The sequence below is a fragment of the Pholcus phalangioides genome, unplaced genomic scaffold (assembly GCF_987345545.1).
Source record: "Pholcus phalangioides strain wild (caught in Gottingen) unplaced genomic scaffold, Ppha-v1.0 ptg000004l_1, whole genome shotgun sequence".
Classification (NCBI taxonomy): Eukaryota; Metazoa; Arthropoda; class Arachnida; order Araneae; family Pholcidae; genus Pholcus; species Pholcus phalangioides.
The window spans coordinates 31,042,010-31,068,481 of NW_028301597.1; the positions used below are offsets into that span (position 1 = coordinate 31,042,010).

A 26,472-nucleotide genomic window follows, 5' to 3' on the forward strand; every position below is an offset into this window, starting at 1 on the left:
TAAGAATATTAGCCATTTTCCGCAACATTATTACTGTAAATTTTTATTAACAATGCAGTTTCTCTAAAATTTTGCCTATGATGACATTGAAACTCGTCGTGCGTAGATACGGGTAACTTCTCTTGAAAAATTGTAGTTTTATCTTGAATAGTTTTAAAGTTCCTATCTCTGAATAAAATAGGAAAAAAAAAAAAATTACCCGTAAATAGCCTTTTAGTAGTGATAAAAGACGTGTTTTGGATCCCTAAAATATTTACTCATCCCTCCATTGAGAATATAATGGATGCAATGTATACGCTGTATTGCCTCATTTTTTTATACAATCTCTTTTTTATACAATTTTTATACAATCTTGAAGAGAGCGTTGAGCTGCATGTTGGCAAAGAAAAAGGTGCCTTTTTTTTTAAAAGTGGAATACCCAATGTCGATCATCTCTTTTGTTGATGAGGGCATTATAAGGGAGCTTCAAAAGAGAGGAAAAAAAATGGATGGTATGGAGCTTCTCCCTCACATTTTATCTGGAATTCCACATTCCTGCCGCGTTCGTGAAGTAACGGGGAAAGAAATTCCTATCATTTTTCTATAGTTTTTCCTAACACATATCTTCACCTATTCGAATTTTTTTCGAGAAGGGAAAACCCCATATTTTGTTTGTATAAAGAATAATTTTTTTTTTTTTGGGTGTATATATATATGCACCATAATCAAAATGTGTGTTTCGTGAAAGCTTCTTTATATTCAAACATTGGCTTTCAAACTTGTCCTTATTGTGAAATGTGGTTTTTTCAAAAAGCCGTTCTTCAGATTTCCTTTTTTTTAAATATGTAATGGATGAAAATCTCCAGAGCCTCCTTGACACTTTCGTGCTTTCTATTTTCTTCTCCGTGAAATTTTCTAGAATATATAGATTCATGCGATTGTGTTGTACGTGTATTTATGTTTCGGCTTTGAAATAAGAATGTTTGAGAATCATAAAAAAAATGTATCATAATTTTAGATGAAAAAAAAATACAGATTTCTCTCCGCATAAATTGTAGCAACACGTCACTAAAGCGACAGTCGTTTTCCGAATTTCGATGCTAAAAATATTTTCATCTTGGCTATTTGTAGCAATGGCTCTAAAATGCTCTTGCTAACAATGACTTTCGGCAACGCTCTAGATAACAATAACTTTAGACAATACGTTTGCTAGCAATGACTTTTTAACAATGTTTCGGTATTATACAGATTATAATACCTGGTTATTGTACATCATATAAATGCTATGCCACAACAGGCGAAATGCCCAACGAGGTGGCTGAGAAAAAGATGCCCATTTCAAATATGGATGTCACATTTGTAAAATACAGCAACCCAATTAAAAATGCTATTACAAAAGCACAACCTTTCTTAAGTGTCACCATAATTTTAAGCAAATCTAACAACAATTCTCTTGGTACGATCCTCTCGATAACAATGACTTTCAACAATTCTCTCAGTTACAATGTCTTTCAACAATTCTCTCAGTTACAATGTCTTTCAACAATTCTCTCAGTTACAATGTCTTTCAACAATTCTCTCAGTTACAATGTCTTTCAACAATTCTCTCAGTTACAATGTCTTTCAACAATGGTCTTCGTAACACAGTGCAAGGTAATATGTGGCATTATAGTAGAGCCTTTCTCAAGTGCCACCATCCTATGTGGTCAGTTCAGCAACAATGCTCTTGACAACAATGACTTCCAACAATGCTTTCGACAACAATGACTTCCAACAAAAATGACTTCCAGCAATGCTCTTGACAACAATGCTTTTGACAAAAATGACTTCCAACAATGCTCTTGACAAAAATGACTTCCAGCAATGCTCTTGATAACAATGGCTTTCGACAATATTTCATTTCTGAGAAGAGACAGTTTTTAAAAAAAAGTGAAGTGTGACTGTTTTAGAGGAAGTTTCACTATAATAGCTTTTTACGGATTCGATTATCATAGTAATTTACTTCACGTCTTATGACTGTGGCCATGGCCATATTTAGGCATGCGTAGCTGCACATAATTTGAGGCTTCAAAGTGATTGTTGTACAATATTGTGTGTGTACTGAATGATTGATTGTTATCAATCTTTATAAAATCATGTATTTTGGAGCTAAAAGAGTGTCCGTTCGGTTGGCTTTAGAATAACCCTCTCATCAAAGACTACTGCGTGAGAATCAAGAAGCACTTCAAACTGCCATTTCGAAATTTGGTTGAACTAACGGGTCATAATATGTAGAAGATTGAGCGAAAACTTGTTTGAGAGAGACTGTATCAAAAGCGCGAATTTTTTTTTTTTTTATTTTGGGGGGGGGGGGACAGTGAAGATATATCTAGGGACTTGATACATTAAACCATTGATGCATTTCTTTTGTACTACAGTCGACGCTCGATACAACGATCTCCTTCGTCCCGTCGAAAACGGACGTTAGATCGAAGGTAAAATATATATGATAGTAGTTCTATGGAAACATTTGGGATTTATCCTACCGGTCGTTGTAATGGAATGTTCGCCATAACAAGAGTCTCGACTGTATATTCATTTGTACTGTACTATTTTTTACAACCGATCAACCATAAATTACGAAATTCTCCTTGTAGAAATCTGCGATATTTATCATTACGCAATAAAGATTTCAATCATGAAACCTAGAATGTACTACTCAATGGAATTAACTTTTTAGCACCGTGTCGAAATATACATGTATTCTATAATACTTATTTCATTTTTGCGATCATATGTAATATTTAACAACCTTTCTGAATTCAAGTACTAGTAAAATATCTGAGACTAGTTCGATGGGGACCTCTAACTTACAGCATGAGTGGCGTGACCATGCGTGCTGTATTTTACTGGGCATTCCTGTGCTTTTGTCCGTTCCGATTTCATACGATTGTTTCGTTTTTTTTTCTTCATCGAAGCTTATTCGAATTTATCATTTTTACTTTAAACGGAATAATAAGATAACTTTCATAACATAGATTATACTGGAATAATTATGACTAATACTCATCTTTTCGATCTTGCATATTTTGTCACGTTCAACGTTATTCCCTGAAATGAATTTCAATTCGCTGCGAGTCCCAGTAGCCTTTCATTTTTCCACCGATTCATAATTTTCATCGATTTCAGCAAAAAATTGATGATTTTGCCTACTTATGGCAACGGTTCTGGTGATAATTGGCACTGTCCCCCGTATTGTGCTGTATTTTAGATCAGTTTCCTGTAATGAAAGTGGTCCCCCCCCCCCCAGTAATGGTAAATGTTTTTGTTTCTATGTGAATATATACATTTACAGCGATTTACTGCAGTCCTTTATTTCCTGACTTCAGCAGTTTTTACAAATTTGTCATAAATTGCATTTTTTGGTTACAATTTACTACACATTAAATATTGTGATTTCCAGTACTTTTTTCGATTAGATATGGCTGCCTCAAGTATGGTGGTATAATTTTTGTTTGAGCCCATAAGAATATTAATAATATCACTGAAAACGTCTTTTAGTTAGAATTAAAATAATCAAGTCTGCCTGCTGACCACCTGTATCATCGCCGCGGACCATAGGTTGAGAAACGCCATTCTTAATGAATTATTTCTCTTTAACGGAGTGAAATTTTCGTTGATCACATGAAACGTGCTTTTCTATGGAGGAGTAGTAGCAGCAGCGATATTTGATGGAAGCGTGGCAGGAATGCTTTTCTCACACGCATTCAGCCCATGGGTCAAGGTTCCAGTTATGAGTATAACCAGCCAACCTAGGAATTGAAAAAAATAATAATAAACTCTTCTGGCAGCGTGTCAAGATTCGTTTACGATCACTTGGGTGTAATAATAATTGGACGCGCTGGCTGGCGATTCGCTCTCGCTCGCGCGTGATGATGGATTACGAAAAGGCCGCTCTCCACCATCTTCGATAATAATAATCGCAGTGGACGCATTGGGCCAATAGTTTGAGAGGGTAACCCCCCCCCCCCCCTCCTCTTTTTTTGGTGAGATTGTCGATTGACGTAGAGCGGGTGGCTTCTGGCCCGCGACTTTCTTGGAAAAAAACAACTAAAATTAGGCCGAAAGGGGAAAACGACCATTAAAAATTATACTGCTGCCTATCACGTGGCATATGTGGCAACGATATTAGTTTAATAGGCGTAAATGGGATGCGTCCGTCTGTTGTGGCAAAAGAAAAAGAAGAGATGATTGTAAACCACGTGATGTTTGTTTACGGTTCTTAGTTGTGAGTCATAACATTTATATTAACATTCTATCACATCCTTTTGAATAGACAACTTGAAATGCAGCCCAAACTCGTTATGCGGTGTTTTTGAACTCTGGGAATTATTCCTTGCAATTGGCTTAATCTTTTGATGGGTGCTTTTTATCAACAATATTTAATGAAATTGCTTAATGAATGTAATGTCTGGGCCGAATATCACTCATCACTATATTTCACAATCACTGAAATATAGTGATGACAATGCCATTTCACATGACTGTGAAATGTAGTTTTTTTTTTTTGTATCCCTCGGAAGGGAGGTCGGTAGGGTTTTAATGGCGTAATCACCGCCCCTGTATAACATTATATTGATGAATTTTCAAGATGTTATCACTATTTTTCCTTTTGATGCAAAACTATATAATTATCTATCATTTCATTTGTTTATTAATAAAAGAATGAATTTGAAAAAAAAAAAAATCTTTTAGGTTATTTAAAAATATAATGGCAAATCTAGTATTTATCCTGATTCTATTTCGTACGATTTTGTATCAACCAATATTGAGCATAAATAAAAATGTGCGAAATAAAATCAACGTGCAGAGAAACTCTTGCTTAGCATTATTCAATAGAAATTTCTTATTTTAGAAATTTCTAAAATCATGCGAACACTTCTAATAAGTACACAGTGGAGTACTGTACATAGTACTTGTTCAGCGGGGCTTCTCTTTGGTATTACAAAATTCACATCTTTATGATGTGTACTTTACCGGCACACGGATGTTATTTTTTCTTTTTCTTCAAAAAAGGGCAAGGACACCAATCTCCCCAGAAATACATAATTCAGTAACTCCCACCACTTGCAAGCACATCATATTACACCTCAGCAAAGAGAAAATCTGATACTTAGCTCTAAGTCGGTGGTGGTTCACCCATCGAACCACCTAAAAACTTGTTAAAAAAATTTAAGAAATTACCAATAATTTTTCTTGATTTTAGCAAATAAGAGGTTATGCGGCTGAAAAATTTATAAGTTCTGTCCAGGGGTTCACATATAGGTCAATTTAGAAAAAACTATTTTTTGCTGCCATCTAATAGCTTTATTGAATGTCAGAAAACATTTTTCCAAATCAACTACCCGTAAACCACGGCCCAGCTGAGGAAAAATTTTTTTGAACAGGTGGTTTCACTGCGAAATCACCGCCCCTCAAAGTGTGAATAGTGTCATAAATTAGAATGCCATTAAAAATTAGCTGTTTTATCTTTCTAGTGCTGTGAATTCATGAGAAATATGACAATTTTTTTGACAATATTTTGACACGTCTTGTCGTCAACATGTGTGTGTCATGAATATGATAGAAATCAACGTGTCTTATTTTTACTCTCAAGATTATCAGGAAAACTAATCGGAACATAATAATTGAAAGTTATTAAATTATTGACTTAAAAAGTTGACGTTACTTATTGTTGAGAAAACGTGAAAATAATTACAGTTCGCCTTATTCATGAATTGTGTTTTATATGACATGAATGTCGCTCTCCACTTGTTAATACAAGATATACAGTTGACTGGATGTTGTGAAGATATTTATTATTTTAGATGTTAATTTTTTTTTTAGTATGATGAGTATGTATGATGAGTTTTTAAGCAGAGATGAGTTTTTTCCTTCCTTAAAAAATTAACATCTAAAATAATAAATATCTTCACAACATCCAGTCAACTGTATATCTTGAATTATGTTTTAAACATATACATCTTGCTTTATAGAAAGAACTCTGAAATTTTTCATTCATCTTCAACTGTTGTGGTCATTACTTAATTGGATTACGTGCTTCACAGTACAAGGGCGTCGTCCCTAAAAGACGGATCTACGCGGGTAGATAACCATGATGTGCAGCTGAGCGGTTACACTCCAGCCGAGGTTAAAGAGTTACCGTGTTAATCTTCATTTGGAATCAATTACTGGCTTGGGCATGCAGACATGGATTATGGATTGGAATATCCGCCTTACATAGACGGCCTGCATATATCGCATTTCTTCACAGCTTCAATGTTTAAGACGACTAACGGCTAACCATCGATGGGCGAACCAGCACTTTATCTCAAAAATATCAGAATTATTATGACCATAGACATGACAAAAAAAAATTGACAATTTTTTTCCTTTATACTGCCCAAATTTTAATATTCTTTATAAGCTGTGCATTGCGAGCTGTGTAAGTAATCTTTCGTGCCAAACACTAACGTTAACAATTCTGATTGTGGTCTGGACATGCAAGCCTTTTAGAATAATAATTTAAATTGTCTGAAGTATAATTAGGTCTGTATCGCTCCCCGAATGATCAATAGACGGGGGTTGAGTACCTGAACTGCAGCTTAAATATCAATTGTCAATTGAATGGCTTTTGAGATAAGTGTTATAAAAATTTACTACATTGCATTTTTGATTATTGTTAAATAATTTTCCCCCGCCTTGTATTTTCCAGGTTCCTCCCATGAACAATCTCCCGTAGGAACACCGAACAAGACCATGGAGGTACCCACGCCGTCTAGGTTTGCGGTAAGTCAGAAGAGTTGATAGATGAATTAATGGTTTGAAGACAATTAGGAACAAAAATGTTGAGCGAGTGTAAAATCAGTTTCTTTTGAAAATTTTATCTGCCCAATTTGTTAACACACCCGTTTTCCAAAGGGGTTTTTTTTTTCCCGTGTGTAAATTTTAAGATTAGAATGGGAAACAAAATTGATCTTTTTCTCCTCTACTTCCTAAGATGAATGTTACAAACGATGTGGGCTCCATTTTGCATGTCAAGCAGGGCATTGTGCGGGAAACAAAGAAATAAACGTGATTTTTCAGGATAACAACACCACTTCCGTTCGACTACGCCACTGTGTACTTACTCATTTGTTATGGGAGAACTCGTGCGCAGAGCGCTTTTGTGACGGCAAGAAGCAGTTTACGCTTAACGGATAAGTTTGGATGCGGTCCAACATCCATTGTTCCCGAAAATGTTTTCCTATTTTTTTTTCTTTTTATATGAATATACACAGACACACGTTCACCAAAGTTTCCTACAAGCTCCGTATCATTCTCGATGTTTCCTACTCGAAAGAGAGAAAAAATAAAGTAAAAAACGCGCCCAAGTTTTATACCGATTAAGTGCACCCACCAAACACCCTCTTTTTCCCGTACATTTTTGGAATAAAATAATAAAAAATGGAAAGTATGTCTTGCCGTTGCACCCGATGGGCGGTTGTCTTTTTTTTTGGCCGGTCTGCAGCATAAATCGCAGCGGAAATCTTAGGAGATCTTTTCTTCTTAATCGATATTTAACGACTTCATGGGTGGAACTGATATATATTATAATGGGAAACGAGCCAAAGTAATTCTTTTTCCCATGAACAGCGTGTTCAAATAAGTTTTGTGCGCGAAGTTTATCGAGAGAGAGAGAAGAAAGCAAAAAAAAAAAAGTTCTTTGTTCCGAAATTGAATTTGTATGATCTTGATTGTATTTACTGGTTATATTAATGTCAGCTTGTTTAGTTGAATGATAATTCTATTAGTTATTGAATGAATTCTTTGCTTGGCCGTGAAACTATTGAGATTCTAGGTCTTGTTAAAGCAACTGAAGCTAAGGAACTGAACTTATAGCTTAGCTACCTTTAACGCTGAGGAACTCGACAAAACAGAATTTAATTTATTTCGTCGTCTCCCAGCCTAATGAAGCTGTCTGACGACTTCGCGCTATTTTATTTCTACATATTTACGCTAAGAAAATATATACTTTTTTATGAATTGTTACAAAATACTGTACGCAGAAAATACGTTAGTCTATTCAAAGAATTTTACAGCTGTAACCTGAAGTCGGATAGATATAAAAAATTTATGCCCATAATATTCAAAAAGATGCGCTCAAGCACACAATGATTCTGCAATAAACAATAGTGACAAATTTGCCCAGTAGAGGACGAAATATAATACAATACAGTAATTCGATATTAACTTCTTAATCGATATTTAAGACCTTCATGGGTAAGAACTGATATAAAATCTAATGGGGAAACGAGCCTAAGTAAATTATTTTTCGCACAAACAGCGTTCAAATTAGTTTTACGTGCAAGTTTATCGAAGGAAAGAAAAAATATTCTTTGTGCGGAAATTTTTGAATTTGTACAATCTTCATTGTGTTTACTAGTTATATCAATGCCAGTTTGTTTGGTTGGGTAATAATACGATTATTTATTAGATGAATTCACTGCTTTAGTTCATCTACTAGATTTTGACCCGAATAATTTTGAAGCACGGTGGAGGTGGTTACCACCACCCTTCCTGTTCGACTAACCCTAATCAAATTTCGATTGGCAACCACGATATAACACTAGCAAACGCCCTCATATACAGGGTGAATTCAATCTATTCTGCCAAACGGGGGGGGGGGGGGGGAGTGACGAGCCCAAGTGGATCATGGAAACACCCAACCAACCCTGTTCTATCTCGAACCGTTTTCGAATTATGGTGGATAATCGATTAAGGGGGGGGGGAAATGCTTGAAATCTGGAAAAAAAACCGGATTTGTGAAGTTTTTGAAAGCCCTGTACGCAAAGTAAGCACTTATTTGAAACGACCAGAAAAAATGCTATAAGGTGTCACCAATTGCATCGAAATATCTGGTTGTAATGGCGAGCTACAAGCGCTGAAAGATTGGCAAAGTTCGAAATTGAATTGTTGCCAAAACTTTTAATTGCCAATTCTGCTAATACTCTTCTAGCTACAATCGGTAAAATTTGCCAAAAACTTATCCATTCCACCAGCTTCCGAAAGAGCTTACAATAAACCATATCGGTTTTCTGATTTAGGAGAAATTTAGTCTTTTATTTGCAATACATCACTGAAATCAGCGTTTGTCGAAGTAAGCACAGTTGAATACCGTTATAGTGAAAATCTTGTTTTAACGAACACTTTTCTAATCCCACAGATAAGTTTAATAGGAACAAAATAAAAATATGGAATTCCTTTATAACGAACTGATTTCTCCGGTCTCTTGGAGTTGGTTTAACGAAATTCGACTGTATTAAACGAAAATTTGGAATTGGCGGTTACAGATTTTGGCAACAATTTGATTTTGCACAAACAATGCAAATCATATAAAATGACACTACCTCTATCTACAGGACATCCGTATTTAATAGCAATGGCATGATAGGGGGTCTCTAAATCCTATACAAGTCAAAAATTTGGACCGATTTTGTCCCCCACACCGACGAGTTAGCACACCAACTTCTCAGTGAGTATAAAATACGACAAAAAATGTCGGACGCTGCCGTTCGGAATCGGCAATAAATAGTAGATCCCGGTCAAATTACTCTTCATGTACAGAAAATGATCGTGGTCCGACAAAAATGATCACGATCAATGAGATCAACACAAATGTATACACAGAAACTTCTAAAAAAAATTGTTGAAGAGAGGAATTCGTTAAATCGGAGTTCGTTACGTCGGAGTTCAACTGTAATTTTTATTTTTCATGTGTACACAAAGCTGTAAAACCGCACGCTCTGTAGAGGGATTTCAAACTATTTTTATTACACAATTGTTCTTACCCTTTGAATAGCAGGTTTATAAAATTTTGATGTTCCGACTATTCATTGCAGCTGCAGAATGCTGCGAATACGCTAACGTATTTTGTGTCCATCTTGAAAATCTAGTGCCTTTAACTAATCATGGACCACTCAGCTCTTCATGATACCAATTAATATACTGTATAGCAGTGTTTCTCAAAGTGTACGCCACGGCGAGCTAGAGATATTGATTTGTGTGGTTATTTATCATAGGCTGAGATAGAATTGAAAGTCTGGGGGGGGGGGTGCACGATGATGTCAATTAATATATACTCATACATCAGATCAGTCGACTCTACCTTTGGCACTGGAAAGAGCAATGCCCTCCCATGCCCCCCACTCCCGTATCTCCGCCCATGCTATTTATGATTTGAAGTGGTGGTTCTTTTGTAAGGTAAAACATCAAGTAAACCATTATGACGAGTTGCAGGTGAACCATGAATTGGGCAAGGGAGCCGCGGGTGACAAAAGTTTGAGAACCACTGCTGTACCGTAACACAAGATTTAGAAAAATTTCTAGGAGGTGGTGGTCAAACAAATGACGGCCGTCAATCATCTGGAATATACTTGTATGAATTTTTTTTTAATATTATTATTGAATATTATTATCAGTCAGAGTGTAATTAAGATTTGTTTTGCAATCTCCGCAGAACTTTTTCTCAAGAAGAACTCTGAAAAATGTTGGCCTTAAAAGGACGAAAAGCGTGACAAAACTCGAGAGGAAACGATGTGCATTGGACTCTGATGCGTATGTACACAATGCCGTTCTCACAACCCTTCTTTCTTTGGAGTGTTAATTAAAGATTGTGTTTTTCCGTAAAATTATGTTTACAAATAAAATAATTATATTGCAGGATGTCTTCGTCTCAGTTGAGAGGCTCCAGATCTCACGAATCCCTCCTTCAATCTAGTCCTAGTATCTTAGGTACGGTGGATTTATCCACCGGCGATATCAAAGTTTCGAGTGTACATAATAGTCTCCTAGATCAGAACTACTGCTTTCAGCTCACAACCAAAGATCGTACAACATATTATTCATGCCAAACTAATCAAGAAAGAGATAAATGGATCCATAGGTAAGAATTTATACAGTTCAGATATTGACACCCTCTCCCCCCCAATTTTAATTTTTGGTGGGAACTCTATGTGGAGTATCAATGTGCCCGCTGTTATCGAAAAAAGAAAAGCAGTACATTATAGGTAAATTTGATTTAGATCATATTGTGCTTATTTTTCAGTTTGCAACAGACAATTCAGCCAAATAGAGATCATGAGCGACGTACAGAAAAATCCCTCCACATCTGGTTACTAGAAGCCAAAGGAATATCTGGAAAGAAAAAGTAAGGTTTCATTTATCATTCTTTTAACAATGACTATTCACTTTTCTCAATATGTATATGGTGCTCTCATATTTCATTGATTCGTCAACGATTGTGTCGCATATGTTACACGCGGCTCTTCTTAGCCCGGGTGCGCACTGGACCTCTACGATAAACGATACAACCGCAACATCGATTGGTTTAAAAACCTGAAATTTAGGTTTATCCGATCCGTGTCGATATCGCGGATTGTAACGTTGTAGTATCGGTCCAGTGTGAGCCCTGCCCTAATTGCTTACAGGCTCGCAAATTTTTAACGTACCACCAACTGCTCTAGACTCTGTTCATGCGTGAAACATTTTGCATTTTTCTTGCACATATAAAGTTTCTTGGTTACAATATTGTGGAACGCGGACTTCCGGCATGGACAGACATTGGGTTTACGTCGTGCATGTTACGGTTTAGTAGCATGGACGGGCAAATAACACCGTGGATAACACCTCAAATGAAAAAAAAAACAACGCGTGAAAGAAAACTTTAGTTTTACTGTTTAGATCTTAGTTCCCATTTGACCGTCCATGCTTCAATCATTCCCCCTCCCCGAGAAAATTTATACTTATAGGATTGTAAGTATAGGCTTGATACGCGCTTTTGTACCTATAGAAATGCGTAGAAGGTTTACAAACTCCTATATTGTAGAGTTTGTTTGCGTTGCCCTTCAAATGTGTAAAACGCTTGGTATCCTTGGAAATGCGTGGGAAATGTGTTTGCGCCTAGAAATTCGTAGGACATCAGTATTATCGCGATAGCCAATCGCTGTTCCCTATCCGTGCTCTTTGTATGTCACTTAGAGCGGCTAAAGTTTTTTGTTCAAAGATGGAGGACGATAAGTTCGCTCTTCTCTCTAGACTCCTTAATAATTTCAAATCATATTTGTATGTAAGGTGTCAATAGACGAGCGAACTCATCGTCTGTTTTTGAGCAACGATCTGATTTGCCACTCCAAGTAATGTTTCGAAACTCGTTAAAAAAAGCAGGATAGGGAACAGCCAGTAGCGTATTCACAGGGATGGACTTATCGGGCTATAGCACTCAGGGTGGCAAATTTGATGGCTGAGTAATTTGCGGTTCCGCCTCCAAAACAAGAACTGACAGCTGTGACGTCACGGACGATCTGTGTGGCTGCGCACGTGCAGGAAGGAAAAAGAAAAGAGTAAGTCGATCGGTAAACACCGAAGCGTGTAAACGTTGGTTAGTCCTACGTGCCGTTAGTATCTGACGAATGTAAACAAAAAATATTTTTTTTTTAAATTAAGAAGTAATGTCTCTAATTACCGAAGCCAAATCGCCTCCCTAAACGACGAGTCGTTGTAAATTCTTTTCCCATTTTCCCGAGAAAATCAGCAAAATGGGGAAAAGGATAGCAAAACCATAAATCCATCTCTGCCCTGGGGGGGGGGGGTCAGTGAGTGATCCGCGTAGCGGAGGCCACTCTTTTGAAAAACATGTGAGTGAGCAAAAGAACGCGCAAGCATGTGAGTGAACAAAAGAGTGACCTAAAAAGGGGGAATAACCAGGTCCGTGATCAAAAGTGTGACCTAGAGTGCGTGCAAGCGTGTGAATGACCAAAGGCGTGACCTGGAGCATGCGTGAGTATGCTTGTGAGCAAAATATAGCCCTACAAGCGTATGCAAGCATGTGAATGACCTAGAGAGTGCGTATGTGAGTGACCACACGTGCACGCAAGCTTGTGAAGGCCCAAAAGAATGACTTAGAGACAGAGGCGTGTTTATAGGAATCGGGGGGGGGGGGCGGGGCATGTAAATTATAGCACACAGCAGTGAATTCGAGGAACGAGTAAGAAGATTGCGCTAGAATGGGAGAAGAGCGGCAAAATTTGTGTGGCCCACAGGCGGCAGAACCGTCGATGTCTATAGCGATAATACAAGTGTCACACTTTCGCTCAAAGATGGTAGATGAGTCAGCCTGGTATTTCAAGATACATGCATGTTGTCATCCAAGAATGAACGACATAATAAATGATGCCTAATACTGCAATGGCTAAAGACCGCTGCACGCTACTCTGATGTGATGTGGTCCCACGTCACGTCACAACAGGATAGTAGCCTTTACTCCGACTAAGAAAAAAAAATGCTTCTAACACGCAAATAGTCAACATTGACGATGGTTGATTGATGAATGCGTCGTCAGTTTTTCCTTTAACGTGTATCATTTTAATTTGTAGGTATTTCTGTGAACTTTGTTTGGACAAGACATTGTATGCCAGGACATCTTCGAAACTGAAGAATGATCTCTGTTTTTGGGGAGAGCACTTTGAGTTCAAGTAAGGTTCTGACTTTATATGGCTTTCATTTTATTCATTATTTCATTAATCATTTTCGTGCTAGTATTTGACATCAGATTGATTCTGAGAATAGCGTAAAACGAATTACGTTTACACTGTAATAGATTGGGAAAGGTCAACAAAGTCCTTGAACGGAATTTTGTTTTTCAAGAGTTCTTCAAGAGGAGTTTTCGGTTTCAAGTCTGAAGTCCTTTTGATATTCTTCTCTTTCCCTTTCCCCATATGAGGCGTAGGCGAAATGGTAAGCGTTCATTAGTACGATCATGATACGTATGGTTTTTAGTTCTCGAAAATGGAATTTATACACCAATTACAGATTTCAGGGCCACAACACTGACGAAAAACCAAGCGAGGTGGCTGATATGTTGCTATCAGAAAAATAATTTCAGACTTCTTATGAATTCACAGGGGTTTTATAAAAATTCGGAATCAGAAGTTGATTGAGAATAGCTACAGAAATAATGAAAGTCTTTAATAACTTGGTGACCAGTCACTGTTTGTTTACCCAGTAGGGTCGATTCACATCTACAGACACTCATCCAGACTTCAGCATAAGAAGGTATGTCTGTGCCTGCACAGCCAAGGGGTCATTCAAGTATTGTGTCAACATCGGGGTGGGGGGGGGGGGGTTGAAGGTTGCTTACGTCATCAACTACCCCTTCTTGAAGATATGAAATATTCTAAGCTGCTGACGGGGGGAGGGGGTCAAAAATGGCTGAAAATCTGTTTACGTAATACTTGAATGGCCCCAAGGTGTGATAGATATTACTACGTTCATTGGTTTTATAATAATGTTTGCCGTGTCTGACACAACACGGTTTATGTCTGTAGATATGAATCCACCCTTAAAAGGGTGGACTATGCAAACCACTTCATTACATGAATTTAAATATTTTATAACAAATATAAATATTTGTTATATTGATATTTCATGCGTGGAAAGTTCATTTTTTAGTGAAATTCGGAGTCCGAAAGCCGGTAGCTGAATATCATGGCCGAAATATGTAAGTATTAAAACATCTGCAAAGACCGGTTGGAAACGGCATATGCAGTGCTTTTGTCACAATGAACAAGTTGTGGATTATCATCCTGATCAGATGATGTGTATATCCGGACGATATACGATACCTGAATCTTTCCACAGAGTTCATGCAGACCTTTCAACACATCTCAGGCACATACCCCTTTCACTTCCAATGTGGAAGACAGATGGCAGCTCTTCTCAATGTCGTAGCTGACATCATGAATACAGTAGAAGTCCATTATAACGACAGCTCGCAATCAATGGAAAAATTGTTGTTATAACGGACTTCTCGTTATAAGCGTATGTTTTTGTAACATTGACCTGTAAATCACTCGTCATATCGAGATTGTTGTTACAAACCTTACTCGTTATAACGGACTTTTACTGTACTTAAAAGAACGCGTGAGACCTTTCGACCTTCAACAATTCGTTAGAAATTCTCCAGAGAGAGATGTTCGAGGTGTATGCACGATGTAATAGTAGTATTTGCATTGGCGTATGTAAAAAAAGGGGGAGTGTTTGAGATAAAGTCCTCAAGCCAAGCTTAGGGTGTAGTTTTGCAGTAAAAAACCACTTGGGGGAGGGGGGGGGAGGAACTAATCTCCTTCCCCCCCCCCCAATCACAAAATCCGGCATACTCTACCAAGTGAATAGGTCACATTATAAAAACCTACGGTGGTAAAATTTGAGAAACCCAGCGTATTATTTTGACAATTAAATGCTTCAAAACATTGTTGCGAGACATGGGTGGAGACAGACCCCAGCGTTAAAGGTAGAGCCGACTGATCTAATGTATATGTGCATATAAGAATTGACATCATCGTGTCTCCCCTCCCCTGAGCAATAATAACCCTGGCCCCTCAGACTTTCAAGTCTATCTCCGCCTATGTTGCGAGATGAGTATGAGAAAATATAAAATTATCAGCAATTTCTGAAGGAGAAAAAAAAAAAGTCCTTTAATGCATAAATTAGACGTGAATGATTTCTCCATCTAGAAAAACAAGTTCCGTGCCTGTATGAACCGTCTTCAGGATTATCACAAGGTTCTGATGATTCAACAGCTGGAAAATAGAAAAATGATTTATTTAGTAAAAGTATGTTGTTATAATAATTTTTGTTCCAACTCTTTATACGGAAGACGCGGACTCGAAACACGCGTTTGAATTATGTCTTAGTTCTGATGAAACTCGCCTAAAACGTCGTGAAGATGAAAATGTTCAGTGATATGATGATTGCTGCTGCTGGGTAGAAGACCGAAGGTTCTCGACTTCCTCTTCTCTCGACTTATAGAGCCTATTCGCCAACTCCTCTAGATGATCGAGCTTTTCCTTGAATTCCTCGATCTCGTCGTGAATGATTTTTCCGGATTGATCTATTTCATCGCCAGTACTTTGCATTCCATCATTCATATACTCATTGACATCAACCGTCTCGCCGTGTTTCTGAAAAACATAGTGGATTCTCCTTACCATTATGCCGTACAGAAAACAAACTATGATGAGATAATACTCCAGAGGAGTTCTGAAGGCCGAAACTCACTACTCTGACGTGACGCGATTTCACGTCATGTCAGAGACGACGTGAAGTGTGAATTTCACGTTTCGGGAGGGGCGAATTTCGTGGGATCGTTCCGTATTATTTTACGGAATAGACAAACTTCCCCCATATTATTCTTGGGAGCGATTTTTCCTATAACCCTCCCGGATCAGTGCCTCAACTAAGGTAGACATCATCTACGAATGAAGCAGTGGCAGACATCTTCAGCTAAGAATGAAGCCGAGGTAGATATCTTCAGCTGCGAATGAAAAGGGGGTAGATTTCTTCAGATTGGAGGCAGGCACCTCCAGCTGCTAATGCGCCGAGGCAGGGATAGCTTCAGCTAAGACAGAAGCTGAGGTAGGCATCTGCACCTGCGAAATGGAGTGGAGGCAAGCGGATCCAGAGCGAAAGAGATGTGTCGGAAAAACTTATTAAGTAGGTGCATCATTGGATCATTCCGTATTTTACGAGACAAATTTCTCTTATATATTATTCGGCTCTTGGGAGGGGCGATCGTCCCCCCCCCCCACCTGGATCTGTGCCTGTATTCCACAGTGAGATTGTATAGGTGCTCTCTCATTCTACCAGGTTTTACTGTAACTGGTTAGAATAACTCGTATTGATTATTTGAATATATAGGCATACATTGTTTTGGAAATTGAAAATAATTACATTAATTGGGTATTATGGAGAAATCATTATTTATGGTCGAAAGACCAATCACTTCGAGGAACTTGATGTTGAGAAAGAGCATAAAAAGGAATGTTGAAAGCCTGAGTTACCTCGTAGATGATATGTTTCATGCCTTCGATTCTCTCTACTACTTCATGAACAACGAAATTGTTGTGTTCGATCTGCTGACTTGTCTGACTATTCACATTCTGTAGAAATACGATCTGTCGAAAGAAAATTTTTAATACTGAAAATTAGGGCTGGTCCGATTAATCGGGTCGGTTAATCGATTATTTGTCGATCGCACTTAAAAATTTAAGTTGAGTTAATCGACCCGATTAATCCGATCAAAATTCCATTAAAATTTTTATTAACAGTATAATTTTACCCGATTTATTTGACTGAACCGATCAAATGTCTCAAATTATGTTCCTATACATGACATTTCAGATAAGTGACTGTTATAAATACGTTCGTAAGTTAAGAAATTCCAGGATATGAAAGCATGTTCAGCATATCGTCCCTCCTTAATGCTAGAGACGACCCCCAATGTGCAAATTTTCACTTTTGGGTTTATCAGCTGGTCGGATCACTTAATTTGCTAAGTTTTTATAGAAACGAGCAAATGTGCACCCCCTATTGAAACACATTTTAGAACAACTTCCATAGAGTAACATGGGGCGACTAACATTCAAAAGTCGTTTGTCAAGTTCTAGAAATTTGCACATTCATGTTTCTGCAAAGGAGGACGATATTAAATAGCTTCAAGCGGGCGGCCTTTATTTGTTAACCTGTTTCTGCATTTATTTACATCCATTCAGTAGAAGGATCCGTCAAATAAATAGAATATTTTTTTATACCGTCAATTAATATTACATAGTTACCAACACTATTTTCTATGAATGAATAACATTTGAAAATATTCGATTAATCGATTAAATTTTTTTTGATTAACCAGTTAAAAGTTTTAAACGATTCCCAGCCCTACTGAAAATGATACCCTTCAAGTATATGCAGTGGTGTTTTAATCGCTGGACATAGGACCGCATTAGGACGCAACGGTATTAAAAAAAACAAAAAAACTCCATTACTATAACAATTCCTTACAATTAAGCCCTGTCAATTCGGCTTCGAGGCAGAACTCATAAGATATACAAAAAAAAACGCAAAGAGTCAAACATCCAGTGGCCTTCTTCATTGCGGGAGAGGCACTATAAAGTACGAACTGTACCAACGAGGTGCCGAGAAAACCTTTGTACCGCAAAAGCACCCCAAATAATTGAATATTCTTATTAATACGCCTAAACAAGATTCTTGACCCTTACACAGCGGCAGTGACGACATATCCCGTCCAATTTGATCCGCTTTATTTCGGCAATCTCGAAATATCTGCTCTTAAAATCCTCTCATTTCGGCAATCCCGAGCCCAGCTACTGCGTTGAAGTTGTTTTTTTACATCCTAATATATTTTCCATCCCCCCCCCCAACCTGTCGATCAGAGGCCTGTGGGTGGAGTCGGCTTTTGTTCAAAGTCTGATTACAGAAGGAGAGAGACAATGTTTTTCATATCCTTTACATTGTTGTATAGGATTATGCGTGCAGATTCCGGTCTGTTTTCCGGATTCTTCACAAAATATAAATTAACGAAACCATAAACCTGGCATTTCATTTTTTTGGTGATAAATTGACTGTTTCGCTTTCTGTAAAATTGTTTACTTATTACAAAACTAATGACCATTTTCACAAAAATAAAGGAACTTCACAAAAACATGAGCTTAAAAAATGTTATGGACAGTGCCCGGTATTATTTTCATAATACTTGTGAGCTTATAAAATGAATGAAATTTGATTATGAAATTAAAAAATGCTTTAAACTTACGGAACAATTCAATTCATTTGATAAGTCACTTTGGTTTTTCTTGATCATTTCCAGCGCTCGTTCGATGGACTCTTCGACTTTTTGGCCATTGTCCACCGGAATCTATTCGGATTTCAACGATTTGTTTTTAAAAATTAAAAAAAAATACAAAATATAATATTACATGCACATAATTCAAATAGTCTAACGATTCCCCTAAAGTATGTTCCGTGAGATTAGTCGGAGATGCGGTGTTAGCAAAATAGTCTATGCAGGGAAGTGTTTCCTCAACCTCTCTGAAAACAAGAACCAGTAAAATATCTGAAACAATTTGACGGAACACTTGTGTCCCGTATTACGGGACATTTTTGTAATTTTCTTTCCGATTTTTTATAATACATTTGTCCCGTTTTTTCAACGATACTTTGATTTGAATTTGCAATAATTACTAAAGTCGTAATATGCACACACACAGCGTTTTCATAATATATTATATTATGATTATAGCAAATTATAAACATCCATCTCGCATATTTGACAAGTTTAACGTTTTCTTCTGCAACTTTAAGTAAGATCGCTGATTGTGCCTCCTTTTTTGGCGACAATTGGCGATGTCTTGTACTTTACGGATTATTATTTAATATCCCAAGTTACCGTATTTTTCTCAATATGAGATGATCATCAGATCATTTGAATATTATTTTTCGTGAAATACTGTACATTTTTGTTAACAGTGATTTGTAGCAGCTCTTCATTTCCACACTCTTCAGCAATTATAGCAGTAATTAGCAAAATGCATTTAAAGTAATAAATTACAATTTTTGGCAAAATCTAGCAATATCCCGTATTTAATACCGCAATTTCCTGCATTCTCCTGGATGATGTACGATGAGCCTGAGTATAATGGCATAATTTTATTCTAACCCATATGGATATACGTATATTACTAATATCAATAACAACGGAATACGGTTTATATCAAGTCTGCCTGTGGACCACCTATGCCATCGTCGCGGACCATAGGTTGAGAAACGCTGGTCTAAAGATAACCGATGACGATGAACTTTTGACTACGTCCAAAGTGGCTTGGAACCAGGTTGTGCTCAAACTTTGCTACCCCATAATAGTCGGGTAAACTCTGATTCCTTCCAACCAATAAGTAGATGCACATGAATATCTTCAGCTCAATGCGACCATCTTGACAGCTGCTACGCATTCTCTGAGAACCAACTATCCAAGAGCATAAGCAGAAACAGGTTCTTGGAACGGGGGGGGGGGGGCAGATTACCGAGGGTGTATAAAGTGAACGGGGGATATTGTGAACCCCCTGCCCTACCGTCTATGCTCATGTCGAACCACAATTTTGGGATGGCCTTGTTTTTATAAACTACTCGTACATTGGTTTGTGCGAAATTAATTGCACACGTAGATCAGTTTGTACAGGCCATTTGCTTTTAATGTATACATATTATCAATATTAGCAGCACTCTGGTGCTTGTTAGTTTGAAATTGAGGGGACGGGGGTTGTTTCACAACGGTTTATGGAAAATTCGCCCCGGACATTTCGCTTGCCCTGACCATGTGGGTAATGAAACAATTGACTGTATGAGTGACTGACCTTAAGACTGTCGCAGTGAGTGATGAGCGACTGTATTAGTGAAAACAAGTGTGACAGTATGTAACTGTATGAGAGACCAAGTGGGTATGGTCACTTATGCGGTCACTAACTTGATTACTCATACAGTCGCTAAAGCTAACTTGATCGCCAAAACGGTCACTCACTCGATAGTCACTCGCACTTACTCATACGATCACACACATACACACTCCTATGGTCAGGGCAGGGGTGACATTTCTGGGGGCAAAAGGTACCAGAAGCGAATTTTCCCGATCCCGTTTTCACCATATACATAAAAAAATAACGATCGGAATAAAATATAAAAATACACATAGTCTGGGGGGGGGGGAGAAGCCTTCAACTTTTTTCCGCGTAACGAGCACCGTTCATGCTCAGCAGAAGATGATCACTTATAAATGTATGTGGAACCCTTAAATGCTGAGTACCTGCTTAATGTGCGAATTCATTTATGCGCTTTAATCGAGATATCGATCAAGATTTCGCGAACATGAAATCAAATGATCATCAATATGTGTTATGCATAATCACCAATCATCTCGGTATGATTGATAAATGTTTCTGCATTTATCATTTCCACCAGTGATTATGCATAATTCCCGAATGAAATTGATAAGTGTGATAAATATGGAAGAAATCATGCTTTCATATCACTTAAATCCAATCACTTATCGGCATCACCCATACGTGATGGATGAACTACCCATATGTTGTAATAAAAGTTAAATGAAAATCACAGTCATAATCATCGGTCAGTATTCGGTGCTCGCGAGCAATAGATTAAAGAGGCCTGGACTACTACTCACTGCGTCCAACTTCATCCACCAGTGGATGAAACAAATCAACACCAGCAAGGTGCAGGTCCACAGGATTATCGGTAACCGGCTTTTACAAGATCCGATCGGGAACCCAAGAAAGCTCACATTCTGTGCTTGTCCCGACTCATTTTCATCTGTCGGGGAATCGAGATACAGCTTACGTTTCATGAGCTCGACGATTGTATATGGCGGGGATGACGTTGCCGCGTCGAACGTCGCGGGTTCTTCTGGCGCGTCTTTTCCGTTCGGGCGATCGGTCAAATCATTCGATGCGGGTTCCGGTTGTCGAATCTCGTCGTCGATGTTTGCGGGACGTACCTTGTTGCTGCTGCTGCCATGGCCGTCATTGTCGCCGTCCCACGATGAAAAAAGACTCATTGCTTTCATCGGATCTGACTCGTGGTTCCCCTTAACATCCAGCAGGTTCTTTCCGAGTTCCATCAAGTGAGCATCCGATAAATGAAGAACTTTCTCGACGAAGTCGTGCACGTTCTGAAGAGTTTCGTTGGCGAAACGGACTGCGACGTAACGATACTTGGACAAGGTTTCTTCATAATAAGACGGGACTGTATCTGGATAGAGAATTAAATTTATTAAAAATTCTGTCGGAAAGATCAGTTTTAATAGGAAAAATACGTGCTTTAATTCTTCGAAATGAATAACAATTTGAATTTTAAAGCCTGTCAGAATGCTTTTGAGAATGAGAGGTATACGTAAACCTACATCTGTTTAAAAACTATAAGTATATATCATAGACTAAAGATATATACTACTATAATACTATTTGTATTACTCTATGGTTTATATCATATATATGGACCAGTGGTTCTCAGCCTGGGACCATATGGCTTCCTTATGGTCCTGAGATATTCCAAGGGAGCCGCGGATGAAAATGAAGTTAAAGGGATCCAGGAGTCTCTGCTACGAGGGCCACAAAGAGCTGTGAAAAAAAATTCGGATGTGAAGAAATAAAGCTTCCAAGTGGAATATGAAGGAAAAGCGCGACACTAGTTTTAGAATCTAGTGTGCCCATAGAACGAATGCTGCCTTAACGCAAAGACCCCACGCGGAAACGTCTCGAGTGCTTGAGGGAGCCTCATTATAGTATTGTCTTTCGAAAATAAGTACAGCATGTGTAGGTAGTTAGGTACTTCTAGTTATCCGAGGATGATATCTCTCCGCTATCCATACAAAGGTTTTAACAGCTGGCTGATTCGAAGATATATTTCGGAGAGAAAATTCAACTGCCCCTGCAGGGAATCGAACCCACGTCCTTTCACTTTCCGGGTGAACGCACTAGGCTACAGAGGCAACGAATATCTCAAACTTTCCTCGGAGCTCGTGTGCACTGAACGGACCGTCCACCTGTTAAAAACTTCCAGTTAGGTAACAAGGGATCCCTTATGCTGTTAAGACGGTCCGGCATAGAACTAGTTATCCGATGTCTATGGGGGGGGGGGGGTGGCCCTTCATTTGGTACCATGATTTTTGAGAGTATGTAAATATACAAGCTGTTACTTTTAGGCTCATGGTGTTGAAACGGCCATGCATAGAACCCTCACTGAATCAGATAGCGGAACTTCATTTGCAATTTTTTTTTTTTTTTTTTTTTTGCAATAATTATCGACATATCCCCTTATTTTTATGAAGGAAATATGGTCAGCGTGTTGTGTGTGTTGAGAATTTTCTACCAGAACGTCTTTTGCAGGCCAGATGGATCGTCTTGGTGGGCCGTATTCGGAGGTTGTGCACCTTTGCCTTAGAATGTCCCATGACCGCAAGGGTGCCATATGGCCTCAATTCAAGAACTACTGCACTAGTCGACCACTAATTATGATAATCGTTAAGCTTTGATAAAAAGACCACTGGAGGTCATCAGTGACGCTGCCCATGACGTGAATATAAATTTAATCACCAGATTTTATTCCTAAAAGAGGTGGAAAAAAATTGTTCAAAACTCACCTTTCGAATTATCTCCCAGTATGGAATACGACCCTAAAAGTGATAAGAAAACAACGCCGCAAAGAAAAATCATTTTTTCTCTCCTCACACGATAATTCACTTGCGACAATCAATCGAAAAGCGGAAAATAAATCTCTATAAAAAACGCCTTTCTTCTAAAAAAAATTTTGACCAACGGAGAAACTGGTGTCGCAAGTGTGAGTATTCGTATTATTGTGTGTGTGACTGCGATTGTTTCTCTGAACCGGAATCTGTCCATTATTGATTTCTTTAACAAAGCATTTCCTGTTAATACAATGATTTCATTAATTCAAGGCTTTCTAAAGCGCTATTCGAATTGTGCTAAATGAATAATTAGATATGTATAACACAAAATTTTTGTAGTAGGAAAATTTACGACGTGTCAGTAATCGGTTTTCAACAGGAAGAGCAATGTAAATTTTAGATTGCTTGCAGTAGTCAAACTCTGTTATAACAATAACGAAGATTTTTCGTTACAACCGGGTTGTCGCTGCAACTGGGATTGAAGTTTTCAAGGCCTTTATTGATGAAATATTTTTATCATATGCGCAATTTTTTGAACACTGCGAATAAAGTTGCTATATACCTATATGTAAATCTATATATTTCATTAAGATTTACGTGACCATATTTTCAATTTCAATTTATTTTATTAAATAACACAGTTACATTCGCAGAAATAACACTACCCAAGAGGCAAATGGCTGCCAATACTGGGGTTATGGTCATTCGGCCCCCTTCAGTTGGGCGCTTTCTGCGGCCGCGTAGTTCGCAGGATTCTAGATCTGGCTCTGCATCGCCCCCAACAAAAGCGAACCCATAGGCTCCTATGGTTATTTATACCCGTGGCTTCTATCGCCTCCCTCTCGGACCATTCTAAATATTGCTCACTTTGGGAAACATGATGAAAATCGACGATTCTCGCCAAAATGTTGCTACTTGTTGGTGAAATCGCCACATATCTCTTATAAATAACGATTGGGAGGAATCGAAGCGCTACAGCAAGTCTGTAGTGACACGCTTCTTGCCAAAATTGACATCTTTCGATATTTTAATTTTGCACAGAAATATTAACAAGTATTTTTTTTTTATCGTCTCGGGGAGGGGGCTCGCCCCCACCCCCCATCCTGCATACGCCTCTGCCTCAAAGAATGCTATATACAGTCGAGTTCGCTGAGAATATACCCCTCCTGATCATACGAGAAGTACGTTATGGGCGAGGTCTTGAGAAATTAGCTTATGTAGCAGTTTTATACGTGTGCATTGAGATAGTCACGGACAAAATGAACTTATGCAGTACGAAATTAATTAGGCGCGATAGCCCAGGTCGGTAAGATATTCTCCTCAGCGCCGTCTTAACGCATGGGCCTACCCGGGCATGGCTCGGGAGAAGAGGGGCCTCACAAAAAATGAGATCCGGTTGAAATTTTCTAGAATTTACTATTCTAGAAAGGCTAGGGCCTCAGAAAAGCCACTTGGCCCGAGGGCCTATGATGCTCTTAAGACGGCTCTGACTCTCCTAAAGTACCAAAGGACGTTTAGAGGTGTCGCGAGTTCGATACCCGGTTCGTCGATACGGGTACAACAGAAATGGCGACATGACAAAGAAGATTGCTACCATAAGGAGTCCCACATCGAGGGGTTAGCGCACCAACCTCTCGGTGAGTATTAAAAAAAAGGGCTGCCTTTCGGAATCGGCAATAAATTGTAGGTCCCGGTCTAATTACCCCTCGTGTGCAGAAAATGACCGTGGTGCGACAAAAATGATCAAATGATCGAGATTAATTTTAATACAGCTTGAAAATAGTTCTTGGTTCTTAACTTTTGAGAAATTTTAAAAATTGATTAGAGTATTTTTCTGCATGATATACCGAACACATACTGAAATTTTTACTTTATTTATTCCAATGATATTATTTGAGTTTATCCTAATAGTTTTCATTCGAAGTTGTCAACATTTGTAGAATTAATTTAGAAGACGGTTGCTAATGTTCCTAAATTTTATTTGATATCAGTCAGCATACTTTTGCAATGTCTTTTAACATTTGGTGCTTTTAAAACAGTGAGGATTTCTGCTTCGAATTAGTGGGAGCAAAGGGCGTGCGGTGAACATACATTAAATATATTACGAAAATTAATTAAACACAATTTTATGTGAAAAAACAATTATTTTTCATTTCAAAATTTCTAGCTCTTGGTTTGGGGGGGGGGGGATGGAATCGCCTCAATCGCATTTCTTTGACCCGTGCCTGATTCATTACAAAGCCGTCTATCAGTAGCAAATGTAACTATTTTGACTAAATTTTTCGTTATTAAAGAATCAATCTTCCTTGACTTTCTCTGAAAGCATTCATCAAGATATCACCCGAATACAATGGATGTTGCACAAATAAGTCACTTTCCTTTTGGCTTCATTTTTCAAGGTTTTTGTTTGCGGTGATGTTATATTCGAAAAGAGAATGGTTTTTGGTATGTTGTGTCCAAGTGTACTGTTTTAAGCCTGGTACATAATAACTGAGGTAAAAATATATGAAATGAATGAGCCAAAAATTTGGAGATTATAGAACTGTATGTTATGTCCCCCAGGCATGGCCCTCCCATTCTCATCATTTTTTATTTTGTCACCCTATAAATTCAGTATGGAAAGGGGGAGGGGGGCTTAAAGAGTCTGGTTTAGGAGCCCACCAAAAATCCCAACCTAGGGGCCCCGCTGCGAGATGCTGGGGGCCGTGTATCCAGGGTATGTTATACGTGTACCCTACTGTATTTAACTACACTATAAATAAGAAATAAATATTTCCATTCACACGTTTCCGTCGTCGACCTTGCCGTGCTTGTAGTTAGGCGTTGGCTGAGCTGATAGTGGATTGTTTGCGGCCGGACTTCCGGATGAAACATGTCTGCTTGTTACTACCCGGGATTTGCTATAAGCAGCATGTCTCGCCTTCCTGTTACCAAATCTATCGTCTTTCTTTTTTTTTATAAACTATATTTGAATTTTACATCAACGCAGACATTGCGACCACATCATAAATATTCAAAAACTTGACTCGTATATTTGTTTATCTTGTTTTAATTTTCGAAACTAATATAAACGAATCACCTGTTTTTATGACAACTAAGAGCCATTCCGATCGAGAGTTTCACTGCTTAAAGCTGATTCGAAACGACTGTGTTCCCATGTCCTTACTGGAATCCGAACTTCGAACTGGACGTTGGTACTGCTAGATCAAGGGTGGCTCAATCTTTTGGAGAGTGAGGGCTACTTTATTGGTTTGAAACTTGTTACAGATCACCTAAGTTTCAACATATTTAAACTGTGCCGCGGGCCACCTTAGTGATGTGAAACTGCACCGCAGGTGACTTTAATGATCTATAAATGTGCCGCTTATAGTTCGTTTTTACAAAATTCG

General features: G+C 38.2%; 1 protein-coding gene across 11 annotated transcripts in view; it reads left to right on the plus strand.

The window, feature by feature from the left end:
* The window catches only part of LOC149087086 (disabled homolog 2-interacting protein-like), a 102,173-nt gene that overhangs the window by 62,748 nt on the left and 12,953 nt on the right, over nucleotides 1–26,472 (plus strand). For all 11 annotated transcript variants that reach the window (XM_089231316.1, XM_089231317.1, XM_089231324.1 and 8 more), the window contains 5 exons: nucleotides 6,713–6,786; nucleotides 10,496–10,593; nucleotides 10,700–10,921; nucleotides 11,084–11,185; nucleotides 13,410–13,508. In XM_089231316.1, coding sequence (XP_089087442.1) covers nucleotides 6,713–6,786; nucleotides 10,496–10,593; nucleotides 10,700–10,921; nucleotides 11,084–11,185; nucleotides 13,410–13,508 — 595 coding nt within the window. The remainder of the gene's footprint in view (nucleotides 1–6,712; nucleotides 6,787–10,495; nucleotides 10,594–10,699; nucleotides 10,922–11,083; nucleotides 11,186–13,409; nucleotides 13,509–26,472) is intronic.